At 48.9% G+C, this 14,712-nt stretch overlaps 2 protein-coding genes across 8 annotated transcripts in view; one reads left to right on the top strand and one right to left on the bottom strand.

The window, feature by feature from the left end:
• TMEM40 (transmembrane protein 40) overlaps window positions 1-11,903 on the bottom strand; it is a 44,271-nt gene extending 32,368 nt beyond the window's left edge. For 4 of the 7 annotated variants that reach the window (XM_043887002.1, XM_043887007.1, XM_043887008.1 and 1 more), the window contains exons 1-2: window positions 11,389-11,708; window positions 7,259-7,504 (exon numbers count right to left, since the gene is read on the bottom strand). The gene's annotated coding sequence lies outside the window, so the exon portion shown is untranslated. Of the gene's footprint in view, window positions 1-7,258; window positions 7,505-11,388; window positions 11,709-11,743 lie in introns of those variants that run through there. The other 3 variants (XM_043887005.1, XM_043887004.1, XM_043887006.1) reach the window with 3 other exon arrangements.
• An 85-nt stretch (window positions 11,904-11,988) lies between these two features.
• Window positions 11,989-14,712, top strand: part of CAND2 (cullin associated and neddylation dissociated 2 (putative)) — a 29,816-nt gene continuing 27,092 nt past the window's right edge. The window contains exon 1 of the mRNA XM_043887001.1: window positions 11,989-12,187. Within this exon, the coding sequence (XP_043742936.1) occupies window positions 12,120-12,187 (68 nt within the window). The 5' untranslated portion in view covers window positions 11,989-12,119. The remainder of the gene's footprint in view (window positions 12,188-14,712) is intronic.

The following is a 14,712-nucleotide window of genomic DNA, read 5'->3' as shown; positions in this document are numbered from 1 at the left end:
GGGCGGGCCTGACGCTGGGCAGGGGCGGGGCCTGACCCTGTGCTGGGGGCCCCAGGTTCACACGCTCACCGGCGTGGCATTCCTTCCTGCGGTGCTGTCGGCCCCCGGCCTTCCTGTCTGACCTGACTCTTACCCCGATGTGCCAGGAGGGTAGATGGGGCAGCTGCACCCCGAGACCCCTGTCTCCTCCCGCCGGGGCCATGGCCATGCCGTCTGACTTCAGGGCCTGTTGCACCACTCTGGCTGTGTCAAGCTGCGTCCTAGGGCCGCCTCCTCCCTGCCATGGCTGAGGCTGACTCAGGGCACAGCCATGTGGGCCAACCTGATGCTCCCCCGGAGGACGGAGGTTAGGCTGGCAGCAGAAGAGGAGGCCTTAGGCTCAGTGTTGCCTTGAGAGACTCCTGTGAGTGGGACTGGCAATGCCCTCCAGTGGTGAGGAAACCAGGCAAAGGCTAGAATATCTACTGACTTGTGGGTCCCAAATGGGTGGGGGGCGGGGACTGACCTCTCAAAGTTGAGGCCAGAATTAACCCCAGCTCAACCTGCCTTTCTCACTCACCTCTCAAACACTCTGGAAGAAGGACAGTAAACAAGTCCTACCCTGCCCTGGGTAGCACCCTGAGGGAGACATGCCATGACAATCTCCATGAAGGCAAGGCCCAGGCAGCTGGGGGTTCCCAGGAGGGCTTCCTGGAAGAGGAATCATCTAAGCTCAGGAGTCATCCTTGGAATCATCCTTGACTCTTTGCTCTCTCATACTCTGGTTCTGACGTCTCTGGAAAACTCTGTTGGCCCTACTTTCAACATATTCTGAATCCAGCCTCTTCATGCCATCTTCTTGCAACCACCCTGGTATCCATTAGTCTCTTTGCTCCTGTCCACCACCCACTATCTGTTCTCATCAGGGCAGCCAGAGGGATCTGGTTAAAACCCAAGTCAGCTCACGTCCCCTCTCTGCTCAGCACCCTCCCAGGACTCCCCCCTTACTAACTTCTGTTCTTACACAGCCCTGTACAATGTGCCGCCGACTCCTTGCCCTCTCTGACATCAATTCCTATGACATCCTCTCTCACTCTGCCCCAGCCACCCAGGAATGTGCCCCAAACACTCCGGTTAGGCCCTCCCTCCTCAGGGCCTTTGCCCTGGCTGTTCCCTCTGCCTAGAGTGCTGTTCCCAGACAGCCACCTTGCTCCTTCCCTCACTTTTTTAGGTCTCTCTACCCAAATGTCACCGTTCCCAAGAAGCCTTCCCTGGCCACCCTGTATATTATAGTAACCACCAGCACCATCTTTCCCTTGCATCCTACTTTACTGCTCACCATCAGACATGCTATTTTCTTGTTATGTATACTTCCTTCTTATGTATTTGTTAGTTTCAAGATCTGGAACAGTGTCCAACACATAGTAGGCACTTGATAAATTTTGTTGAATGAGAGAGTGACCTGAAAGGGTAGCCCAAGATGCATTCCAACGGTGCAAAGGTTTAGAGGTAAGAGGCAGTATTGTGTTGAGGATCTGCAAATGAATTCAGTAAAGTGGGAGAGTGGGGGACTTGGGGGCTAGAGGAGGGGAGAAGGGAAAGAGAGAGAGGACTTGGAAGCCACATCAAGGAGATCAGGCGTTATCCTGAGGGTGATGGGGATACGATCAAATCTCATGTTTCAGACCAATGATTTGGCTGCCTTATTGTGGACTGGGCGGCAAAACACGAGGGGCAGGATCCTGGTGAGCTGGAGCAGTGGCGGCGTACAGAGGACTAGGGACAGGGGCACTGCACTGTGCAAAACAGTGGCCACAAGCCATGTGTGGTTTTGGAGCCTTTGAAATGTGGCTGGGCACAGTTGAGATGTATTATGAGTGTAAAATATATAGTATAATTATATATTAATTATTAATATTATATTATTTATATATTAATTATAGTATATATGTAATTATATATTATATATATATAATTTATACATTTTATATATTTATATAAATATATACATTTCTATGTATTATATTATATTGATATATTGATGTATATTATATATATTATATTGACATATTATATATTATAATATTGTAATATATATTATAATATATAATATTATAAAATATATGTCAATATAACAATATTATTATATAAAATAATATATATGATACAATTATAATTATATAATATGTAATATATATTATAAATCTATAACAAATAAATTATATATTTATTTGTTATAAATTTATATATAATATATTTTATACAATATAATATATTATATTATATTAATAATTATATATTATATTATATATTATAATGTATTTAATATATAATATATTATAATATACAAATATACATTTATATATTTATAAATATCCTTTAATATATAAATATCTTATAATATATAATATAATATATACAGTATATTATATATAAAATAATATCTATATTATTTTATAGATATATATTATATCTATATATTATATATTATATATTATATATATATTATATCTATATATATTTATATATATTATCTATGTAGATATTATCAATATATATTATATATTTTATATATGTTATATATATAATTTATATTTTTATATATTTATGTAAATATATTTATATATTTATGTAAATATATTTATATATTTATATATTATAATGTATTGATTATATATTATAATAATATAGTGTATATATTATAATATAATGCTAATATATTATATTATATATTATTATATATTATAGGTGTATCATACATATATAACATATAATATCTATATTATTATAATAGCTATTATATATAATATAATATAGATAATATGTTTATATATAATGTTAGAATATAATATATTATATTTTAATATATTATTTATATAATTATATAATATATACATCCATATATACACATATAGTGAATACATACGTGTGTGTGTGTGTGTGTATTTGTTTTGGGGTTTTTGGTTATGCAGCTTGTGGGATCTTAGTTCCCCAACCAGGGATCAAACCCAGGCCCTCAGCCATGAGAGCACAGAGTCCTAACCACTGGACCACCAGGGAATTTCCTCACAATATATTCCTATTGGACACTTCTAAATCAGAGGGGAAAATTGAGAGGGCTTGGTGGCTCTGGACTGTGAAGGTGAGGGAGAACTTTGGTCTAATTGCAAGTCTCCTCTCCCCTCTAATTGCTGCTTTCTGGTGAGACCATGCAGTCCAGAGGCAGAGAGAATTGGCCAGGAGAGAGCCAAGAAGGTTAGTTTTCATCTCAACACAAAGACACACACAAGTCATATCTTCACAGTAGAAACTATCTAGAAATGAGATAGGTTGATGGACTAGGCAATGAGATCTCCGTCCCTGGAAAAATAAACTTGAGAACCACCATTAAGCAAGGGGAAGGAAGTTGAACTAATCAGTTGTCCTCAAAAATGTGGTCCCTGGACCAGCAATATCAGCATCACCTGTAACCTTTTTAGAAAAGCAAACTCTTGAGTCCTATCCTAGTCCTAGTGAATCAGAAACTCTGGAGTAGGGAACTGCAATTTGCATTTTAGCCACCCAACACGCTGGGTGATTCTGGTGCTTGCTCACATTTAAGAACCAATGGACTACATTATACTTCCTACCACTGAAAGGTTTCAGTGACTGGCACGTAGTACTGTTCGTAAGACCCAGTCAATACCTTGTGTTTACTATCTTCTCGTTCCAGGTGGTTCAGTGGTAAAGAAACTGCCTGCCAAGCAGAAGACACAGGTTCGATCCCGGGGTAGGGAAGATCCCCTGGAGAAGGAAGGGGCAACCTGCAGTATTCTTGCCTGGAAAATTCCATGGACAGAGGAGCCTGGCAGGCCACAGTCGATGGGGTTGAAAAAAAAACGGAGTGACATCCCGTCCCTCACAATGGAGTGACCACACAGTACAGAGCAGGCCCAGGTGAGGGTACTTCCCCTCTCCGAGCACGTAAGAGTTGACCTCCGAAAGGATGGAGGGAGGACCTCGGGGCATTTCCCACCTCTCTGCCATGGGCGGATCTCCAGGGCCACAACAGAGCTGCCAGAGGCATGAGGAAGTCCAACTTAGCTCCATGCTGAGGTGACCTCACTGCTGTGTGTATGTCGGGGGAGTGATTCATGGGACAACCTCCCACCATCCTGTGGACAAGGCTGACAGTCCGGGGGAGCTAGCTCAGCAGCTGAGCGGTGGCATCCGGCTTCCCTGCATTCCAGAATTGACAGCCGGGGTGGGGGGCCCCCTGACTCAGCAGGCACGTGAACTCTGCAGACAACAGTTACACAGCTTGACAGCTTGGCCTCGGTCTCCATATCCGTCAAAATGGGGGAGACGGCTGTCCCAGCCCATGCTGAGATTATTTGTGTGAAGTGTTCGGGGCGGTGCCTGGACACAGTCAGCCCTTCCTAGGCCTTGACACACTCGTAATGAAGCTCTGCGATCCCGCAGGCGGATGGGAGCTCCCCAAAGACTTCCTGCGTCTGGTCTGAGAGTGATGCCCTGTGGGTGTGGGGCGGTGGAGAACGTGCCCCTACTATGAACACCCTGGAGCCTGGTTCTTTTTTCTTTTTTTTTCATCGTCATTAATTAATTAATTAATTTGCCTGTGCTGGATCTTTGTTGCCACGCGGCTTTTTCTCTAGCTGTGGTGTGCAGGCTTCTTGCTGCGGTGGCTTCCCCTCTTGTTTCGGAGCGCAGGCTCTAGGGCGTTCAGGCTTCAGTGGTTGCAGTGTGTGAGTTCCACAGCATAAGCTCAGTACTTGTGACACCCGGGCTTGCCAGCTCTGTGGCATGTGGGATCTTCCCAGCTCAGGGATCAAACCCGTGTCTCCTGCATCAGCAGCTGGATTCTTAATCACTGAGCCACCGGGGAAGCTCGAGCACAGTTCTTGACGTGAGTTTTTATTTACTCACCAAATGGGTGTCTCTGACGGCGGGGTCTGTGTTAATCATTTTCCAACATTTCTTAAGTGAATGCTGTAGACAGGGACTATTGCCCCATTTCATGGATGAGACAAGTGAGAACCAGAGGAGTAAAGGACTGCTCAGGGTGACATTGAAGAAGGAATTCATAGGGCCTGGACTCCATCTCAGGCCTGTCTGTGCTGATCGTGCGTGGCCACCTCTCCAGTGGACTCTGAACTCTGTGCTTAGCGCCTGTGGGAATGACAATGGAAGGATAAGACCCCCCTCTGGGCAGTGGACTCTGAACTCTGTGCTTAGCGCCTGTGGGAATGACAACGGAAGGATAAGACCCCCCTCTGGGCAGGGGAATCTTAAAGAAGAGAAAACAGACACTAATCACCCCTGCCTCCGGACACTATCTATCAGAACGTAAGCACAGGCTTATCGGTTATTAACTATTTGGAATGTAACTGCGGGCTTATTGATTATTGACTGTTTGAACACATAACACGTGAATGATGGGGTTATTGTGGTTGTATTTACCCTTCCTTTGTTTATGTAAGTCTCAAGGGAATTGGGATAGTGGGTTTGGACACATACATATGGGGTATAAAAGATCTTCACAAATGCTGGACGGGGTCCTTGGCTAAGAGGAGACTCTGCCTTGGGCCCACCGGTGTAATAAACTGCACTTCACTATCTGCATTGTCCTTCTGAGTGAGTCTGTTTCCCGGAAAGCGTGGCTATAACAACATAACAGATATGTCTAAGTCGGGACTTGAACCCAGGTTTCCCCAACTCCAAAGGCAGGACTTTGTTCACTCCTCCATGGAGAAACTCCAACCTAACCTAGCTTAGAAGCTCCTGTATGTGTCATTTAAATCTATGTTTGAAGAGGTAGCCTCTGGCCTTTGCAATTCCATATTCTTTAAGAAACAATGGCTGTACCTGATGCAATCTGAGATGGAGTTGAAAATATTTCTACATCTAGATTAAGCCTGACTCACCCTGGGCTTCCAGGCCTCAGTTGTTTCAACTGTGGAATGGGCCTATGGAAAAACCTCTGCAGCTGAAGGCAGAAGTTGGACCTGGCCATCTTGAGAGCCCTCTGACTCAGATGCCAGTGTCTCAATGTCCCCTCTAAAAAACAAAGACAAGAGCTAAATTTTTTTTTTTTTTTTTTTTTTAGAAAAAGGGGGTGGGCAGACTTCCCTGGTGGCTCAGTGGTAAAGAATCTGCCTGTCAGTGCAGGGGAAATCGATACCTGGTCCAGGAAGATTCCACGTGCCACGGAGTAATTAAGCCCGTGCTCCACAAGGAGAAGGAGATGGCAGCCCACTCCGGTGTTCTTGCCTGAAGAATCTCAGGGACCGGGGAGCCTGGTGGGCTGCCGTCAATGGGGTCGCACAGAGTCGGACACGACAGAAGTAACTTAGCAATAGCAGCCACAAGAGAGTAGCCCCCACTCGCTGCAACTAGAGAAAGCCCTCGCAGAGCAATGAAGATGCAGCACAGCCAAAAACAAATAAATAAATAAAACAGTGTGTACATGTCAAACAAATTTAAAGAGGGGGGTGAGTGGTGAAAAAATCCACCCTAGGACACTCTGACAAATGCAAAATAAGGGATTCAGACTCAATTTAGGTGGCTTTTAATTTTTTTTTTTATAGCAGAAAGATCCCCTTGACAAGTAAAATTTAAGGCATTCTATCAGATCAGAGTGGACTTTTTTTTAGCTGAAGTGGGGGTCCTGGGGCTAGCGATGGGAGCACCTGCTCAGCATCACCTTGCAGGGCCGTCTTGAGGGCCTACTGTGAGCTACTTTGTGTCCACCACACAGCTGGAGCTTTTAAGAAGGGGCAGGATGCATTTCCTGTGTCTCTGCCCCAAACAGGCCCTCCAGAAAGCAAAACCTATGAAGTGCCATAGTTCTAGAAATCGGAGCCCAGTGAATTTTGTTAACACTCTTCTAACAAACGAATTGCCAACAGACATCTTTAACACAATCTGGGAAACTTGAATATGGACTAAATATTAGATTGTTTAAAGGTTAGTGTTATTTTTGTGAGGTATGATGTTGGCACAGCAGCTATGTAAAAATGTCATCCGTTGGCATGGCAGGCTGAAGCAATTACTGGTGACAGGACATTGAGTCTGGGATTTGCTTGCTTAAAAACACTCTAGCTTTGGGGAAAATGTGGGAGGGGGAGACAGGAAGGACAAATCAACCAATGTGGAGAACAGCAGAAGCTAGGGGATTCAGACGTGGGAGTTTATTATATCAATATTATTCTTTCTACTTCTGTGTACATTAGGATCTTTCCATAACAACAGTCTTTGAGCATGCAGTTACTGAACTCACCTGGAGAAAGGTGGTCTCGTCCTACCCTAGTGTCCAGACTGTGGTTCCATTGCTTTGTCTGAAGCCTGTATTTAGCAACTGGATATCAGGAGACTCCTGGCTGGAACCACTGCTACGAAATCTCCAGCTGTGAATTGTGTCAGCCTTGGTCATCCTGTCCCATACTTGCTGTTGGGTTTGCAAGTATAGTTCTGTGCTTGAGGAGATAGTCAGCAAGTTCTTTTAATAAATGTGCAAGTTGTTAACCTTTATGATGAATAAAAAGAACAGAAAGGGGGAGGGAGGGAGAGAGGAGTAGGGGAGGAAGGAAATAGGGAGGGAGAAAGATTTTTTTTTATTAATTAGTTTATTTTAATTGGAAGCTAGTTACTTTACAACACTGTAGTGGGAAGGAGACTTTAAAAACAGCTTTTGAGATCATCTTCAGATCCAAGACCCAGATGTTTGAAACAGATTCACCCATGCCGGAAGGACACAGTGCCTTCAGCCTGGGAATTCTCCTAAGAGCTCTGGGCAGTGACACTCCTGTGAACAGTGTCTAACTGGGCTCAAGCCAGGTAGATGTCACAAGACACACCTGTCCTGCAGGTATGAGGGGCAGACGCAGGGCATGCTATGATGGAGCTTGAGACTGTGGGGATACAAGCATGCGTGTCTGGAACACTGGCCCAAGTCTCTGCCTGGAGGATGTATCTGCTCCTCAAGGCTGGGCTCACACTTCCCATCTCTCTCCTCTGTCCCCACAATCCTTCCCTCCACCATCCGATTCAGTGTATGTCTCCTCCACAAGCTGTAACAGTAATAAAAACAACTAATAGCTACAGTTCACTGCAGGTTTGCTGTGTGCCCGGCATTCGGCCAAGAGCTTTTCCTTCTTGGGTGGGTGCCGGGAGCCAGCACATGAGATCCCACCCATGACAAGGTCATGAGGAGAAGACCTGACAAGCAAGGCAGATCACGACTTCAGGGATTTTGAAAAGCTGCCCCGGCGCTCACCTTAAAGATGATCTCTGTCTTTCTGATGCTTGCTGTATTAGACTACTTCCTAATTTCTGTGACACAGGTAGAAGGCCTTCCCCGATCTCTCTCCAAACAGAACCAACTTAGAACTTTAATCAATATGTCCCCCGGACGGTGGTATCCTATAAGATTATCCAGGATGAAAGGAGTGTTTCAATTTAGACCCCTTTGCTGGCATTCTAGCCTGCTTGGCAAACGCGTACTAATGCTCACAACACCTTAACATAAACAGCATAAAGAACCTGATCACACAAAAGGCCCTAATAGGCACAGAGCCCTTCGAGGGGTGAGGAAGCCCTGTTAGAGAACACAAAAATATTATTCTAAAAGTGGTTAGAGTTAAAGATTTAGAAAAATACGAGTTTAGAATTGTTCATTTTAACCAGGAATGCTAAACAGGGGCTGCGTCACCGGAGCTGCAGAGTCTTTGTGTTGTAAACCTTTTAGATAAATTTAACTTCTGCAAAAGGACTGACCTTTGTGTTCATTAAAGAATAGATTACAGGAAAACAGTTTTGCATTCACCTATGTCATAAAATGTTAATAGGCTCCAAGGCCAGAAGATAACGTACAAACAAAGAAGTATGCAGAAAACACCCTGGTTTCGTGAAGAACAAGCTGATGTAATGTTAAACTATCTTCCCCTTAGAAATGTACTAATTTAGGGTATAAAAGCCACAGTAAAAAATAAAGCATTTGCCAGACTCTGCTGCACCCCCCGGCTGGTCACTCTCTCTCTCTCTCTCTCTTTCTTTCGCCGATGCTGTTCATCCTGAGGGTACCCCTGGATCCTGCCGAGGCTGGACCCCGGCAGGTGGGTGCTATTATTTCCATCTTATAGATGTGGAAACTGAGGCTCAGAGGGGCTGAGTCACTTGCCCAAGGTCACACAGCTAGAAAGAAAAAAAGAAAGGGAAGTGGCTCAGTCGTGTCCGACTCTTTGCAAGTCCATGGACTATAGCCCATCAGGCTCCTCTGTCCGTGGAATTTTTCAGGCAAGAGTACTGCAGTGGGTTGCCATTTCCTTCTCCAGAGGATCTTCCCGACCCAGGGATCGAATCTTGATCTCCCGCATTGCGGGCAGACGCCTTACCATCTGAGCCACAATGGAAGCTCCCACACAGCTAGAAGCGACTCAAATTCAACTCTGTCTTCTCACAGAGTAGTTATTAGTTATTCTGCACCACATCTCTCTGTTTCCCTCCATATCACCCCTGTGTTTAGCACACAGCCCGGCTCTTTGGTAAATACTGACAGGAAAACTCAGGACTTCCCAGATGAAGTTAGTGGTAAAGAACTCGTCTGCCAGTGCAGGAGACGTAAGAGACGTGGGTTCCATCCCTGGGGTTGGGAAGGTCCCCTCGAGGAGGGCATCGCAACCCACTCTGTTATAGCCACGCTTTCTGGGAAACAAACTCACTTAGGAGGACAAAGCAGATAGTGGAGTGCAGTTTATTACACCGGCGGGCCCAAGGCAGAGTCTCCTCTTAGCCAAGGGCCCCGACCAGCATTATGTGAAAATCTTTTATACCCCATGTGTACGCGTCCAAACCCACCAGCCGAAATCCCTTTAGGCTTACAAAGGAAGGGTAAATACAATCACAATAACCCCATCATTCACGTGTTATGTGTTACAGATACTGTCTGGAGGCAGGGGTGATTAGTGTCAGTTTTCTCTTAACCTGGATGTGATCTTCAAGATTCCCCTGCCCAGAGGGGGTCTTATCCTTCCATTGTCATTCCCACAGGCGCTAAGCACAGAGTTCAGAGTCCACTGGAGAGGTGGCCGCGCACGACCAGCACGGACAGGCCTGAGATGGAGTCCAGGCCCTATGAATTCCTTCTTCAACTCCAGTATTCTTGCCAGGAGAATCCCATGGACAGAGGAGCCTGGAGGGCTACGGTCCGTGGGGTCACAAGGAGTCGGAGACGACTGAACGACTGAGCACGCACAGACGAATGTTCACCAGTTGGATCCTTGGCTCCCCTCCAGGGCTGGAGGGGGCTGTCACTCTCTCGGGGCAAGCTGCCCACCTAGTTCACTTCCCAAAAGATGTGACAGAACAAAAAGATATGACAGAACAAGAGTTTAACCTTGTATGCTTCAAGCCCAGACATTTTTCTCCATCCCAGAAAGAAGTGGCTTAATATTATAAACAGCCGTAAAGTGATTTAGTATTATAAATAGCTTGCGGTTGTTGCTGTTTAGTTGCTAAGTCATGTCTGACTCTTTGTGGCCCCATGGACTGTAGCCTGCCAGGCTCTTCTGTCCATGGGATTTCCCAGGCAGGACTACTGGAGTGGGTTGCCATTTCCTCCTCCAGGGGATCTTCCAGGCCTAGGGATTGAACCCGCATCTCTTGTGTCTCCTGCACTGGCAGGCGGATTCTTTACCGCTGAGCCACCAGGAAAGCCGCACATGTGACTAGTGGCCATCGTATGGGGCAGTGCGCATACAGAAAATTTCCAGCTTTGCAGAGTTCTGTTGGACACTGCTGCTCTGGAGCCCAGAAGCCCAAAACAGGTACCCAAGAAGTGTGTTATAAAATAAAGATTTCTTTATCCCCTTCTTACAAGCGTGCGAAGAACATAGCTCAGAGAGGTTGTGTCATTATCCCAAGGCATCACAGTCAGGAAGCAACTTCGAGGGGATTTGAACCCAGGGCTGTCTTGCACACATGACTCCCTTTGCCAAGAGCCAACAGCCTCCGGGCTGTTTAGAGAATTCTTAAAAAAAAAAAAAAACACACACAATTGATTATGCATATGTATATATGATTTATTTATTTTTGGCTGTGCTGGGTCTTGTTGTTGCTTGGGCTTTCTGTAGTTGCAGCAAGAGGGGGCTACTCTGCAGTTGTGCGCGGGCTTCTCATTGCAGTGACTTCTCTTGGTGCAGAGCACCGCGCAAAAGAGAGGGCTTGGTAGTTGTGACACAGGGGCTTAGTTGCTCCGAGGAACGTGGGATCTTCCCTGATTAGGGATGGACCCCGCGTCCCCCTGCATCAGCAGGCAGATTCTTGACCACTGGACCACCAGGAAAGCCCTGGAGAAGTTTTGCGGCTCTAGCTGTTTTCGTATAGATCCTCCCACCCTGAGCTTGTACCTACCTGCGGAGAAACCGTGCGGCTTCATTGAAGAATTGTTGCCCAGTCTGGGGTCAGTCCTGATTCCATCCTAGATTGATTGGCTGTGTGACTTGCGTGACCAACTCAGCTGCGTTGGGTATAAGATGAAGAAACCAGCCGTGATGTCCTGAGGGTTGGATGAGGCAGGCAGAAGGCCTGGTGCGACAGGGTACTACTCTTCATATCCTGGCTGGCTTTGGCGTGGGCCGCATGGGAAGTGTGCTGGTTGGCTTGACCGATAATAGCAGCTCCTGTTTCTGGAATGCCTACAGATGAGAAAGCTGAGGCTTAGAGAGGTCAAGTGACTTGGCCAAGGCCTCACAGGAGCAGAACTGACCGAGGTGGGGGCTCCCACCGGAGACTCTCTGGTCACCGTGACTGTGTCTCGCTAGCAGGATCCAGGGCACCACGGGGAATCGTAGGGAGGAGCTATCCGCTGAGAGGTGGTGAGCTCCCGGTCCGCGGGAGTGTGCAAGCCGGTGATGGGCCCTCGTCTGCGACCAGGACGCCGGGGAGGGATCCGCGAGCCCCTCGGCGGGCCCCTCCCGCCTCCAGCCTCCCGCAGCGGCGGCCGCGGCCGCTGCGAGCGCGGCGCCGGCGGGCGGGGCGGGGCGGGGGCGGCTATTTCTGTCCGCTGAGCGCAGCCCGCGCGGCGGGGGAGGGGGCCCGCGCCGCCATATTCCCTCCCGCCGGCGGCCCGCGGCGCAGCCACCATGAGCACCGCCGCCTTCCACATCTCCAGCCTCCTGGAGAAGATGACGTCCAGCGACAAGGACTTCAGGTGCGCCCGCGGCCGGGCCCCGCGGCGGGGTGCCCCGCCCCGAAACCCCGGCCTCCCCCTCCCGGAGCTCCGGTCCTTGCCCCCCGGGACCCTGCAGCCCCCGCCCCGCATCCCTCCCGGAGCTCCACCCCGCCCCCCGAAACGCCCCCTCCCCGCCTCTGCGCCCCGCGCGGGAGCTCGGGGTGGGGGGGCGCCCCTTGTCCGCGGATCGCTGCCCGGCCCTCTCCGGGACTCCAGCCCGCAGCTGCGTCTCCCACCGCGCAAACTTCAGCCCCTGCCTTCCGTCCCGCCGCTCGGCCCTCGGACACCCGGTTTCTCAGCTTCTCTTCTCTTGCGTTTCTGCCCAAGCCCGCATCTCTCCGCGCGGGCCATGGGCCCCGGCCCTCCTCTCCAACCCACGCTGAAGCCCTCGGCCTCTCCTGCCTCCTCTTCTCCGCATTGAAACCCGTTCCCTTCCCGGGACTCCAGCCCCTAGGGCTGACTTTTTCACTGGGACCCTCAGCTCTGCCCCGTCTCAGCGACTTCACCGCAGGCCTCCACCCCCGCACTTCAGAGGGGTACTCTCTCCCCGTCCCTCCCCTCGCGGGTTTGTTCCGACCCTGCCTGCGGGAGGGGGCTGGGCTGAGTGGCTTTGCAGGCGGGTAGGTGATGCTTCGGATGGGGGCTTCTACGTTTTTCTGGGCCACTCCCTTTTTTGGTCCAACTTCCTCCTATTCTGGGGAAACTGAGGCCCAGGGAGGGGGGAAAGGGTTGGCCCATGATCACACAACCTGTTCTGGACCCTTTGAGCTGTAAGAAATTTTCAGAGGAGATAGCCACTCCCACCCATTGAGCATTCGGTCTGGGTTACCCCATTTTACAGATGGGGAGAGTGAGGCTCAGAGGCAGAAAGGGCTCAGGTGCTGTCGCAGAGTTAGGAAGTGGAGAATCCGCGGCCACATCCAGGTCAGTCTAACACAGAGGATGAGATTTTGGCAAGGCTGTCTGATTCTTGACTGGGGAGGAGACTGAGGCCCTGCCCCTCACCCGCCTTCAGCAACTCATTCCTTCACAGCCCCCCTTTAGTAGACCCGCTGCTTTAGTAGAGCCTCAGAGCCACAGTCCTGGGTTCAGATCCTGCCTCCAGCCATTTACTGGTGGTGTGATTGTGGACAAGCTGCTTAATCCCTCTGAGCCTCAGAAGCTCTGTGAAATGGAGTAATAGCAACCCACCTGGAGGGTTGGTGTGAAGAGTTAACTATGTGGGATGCTGGCACCAGGTGAATGCTTCATTTGTTGTTGCTGTTTGGTGGCTAAGCTGTGTCTGGCTCTTTTGCCACCCCGTGAACTGTAGCCCGCCGGGCTCCTCTGTCCATGGGATTCTCCAGGCAAGAATACTAGAGTGGGTTGCCATTTCCGTTGTCCAGGGGATCTTCCCGACCCAGGGGTCGAACCCACATCTCCTGCATTGGCAAGCGGATTCTTTACCCCTGAGCCACCAGAGAAGCCTCAGGGACACTGTTGTGATTCTGTGCGCAGCAGAAGGCTGCAGCGTCTCTTTGCTCTGGGCCTTTACCTGGAAGTTCTTTGTCCCTTCACTTCCCTGCTTCACCAGGCTAGCTTCTACCCAGTCATCACCTCCTTGGGATGCCTCCAATGCCTGTCCCATGTTTCTGCTACATTCTCTTCTGGAGCCTGCGAGACCTGGAGTCCCTGGACCACTGGACTGTATACTCTGCTTTTGTGTCCCGGAGGCTGTTCTGGGTATACAGTAGGTGCTCAGTGAAGGTTTTCTGTGTCCCGGGCTCCCTGTTGTCCAGTATAATCTCATTCAGTCCTCCCGTCTGCCTGCATGGTCGTGATTGTTCTTCCTGGTCTCCAGAGGCTTGGAGAGGTGGAGTGACTTGCTCAAGGTCACACAGCCGGCCACCGGCCGAGGGGATGTGCCCCACCATCTGGGGCCTCGGGGCTAGGCTCCAGGAGAGGGAATCGGCCTTGCCAACTGGAGCCTGAGAAGCCCGTCCAGTCTGCTCTGCCAGCGGTCCTGAGAACACTTAAAACCACCCCCAAGCATATGAGGATGGTGTCTATTTTTACAGTCCGAATACCAGGGGGGCTGGGTCCTGCTTGACCAGCTGTCCAGGCACCCATGTGGCCCAGTGTTTCAGCTGAGTCGCCTCTAGGGTTTCTCTGGAATGAAACTGAGACTGTGTCCTCTGGCTCCTGGAGGCGGGTGGTGACTGCGAGTGGGGGTCCTGAGCAGGTGGAGGGAATCTTGCATCCCTGTTGTTCCCAGTCCGCACTGTGAGCAGGGGCTGTTCTGTTCCCACTCAGACTCCAGCAGTGAAACCAGTAAACTGAGGGGTCTTGCAGGAATTCCTGCATCATTTTTGGGGAATATTTCTTTGTTGATTTGGCTGTGGCAGGTTTCACTCAGTGGGGGTACACGGAATCTTTGATCTTTAGTTGCAGCATGTGGGATCTAGTTCCCCACCCAGGGATGGAACTGGGGCCCCCTGCAGTGGAAGCACAGAGTCTTAGCCACT

The sequence above is a fragment of the Cervus elaphus genome, chromosome 24, assembly GCF_910594005.1.
Source record: "Cervus elaphus chromosome 24, mCerEla1.1, whole genome shotgun sequence".
NCBI classification, from domain to species: domain Eukaryota; kingdom Metazoa; phylum Chordata; class Mammalia; order Artiodactyla; family Cervidae; genus Cervus; species Cervus elaphus.
The sequence above is the reverse complement of the archived record's forward strand: the minus strand, read 5'-3'. Positions and strand labels throughout refer to the sequence as shown.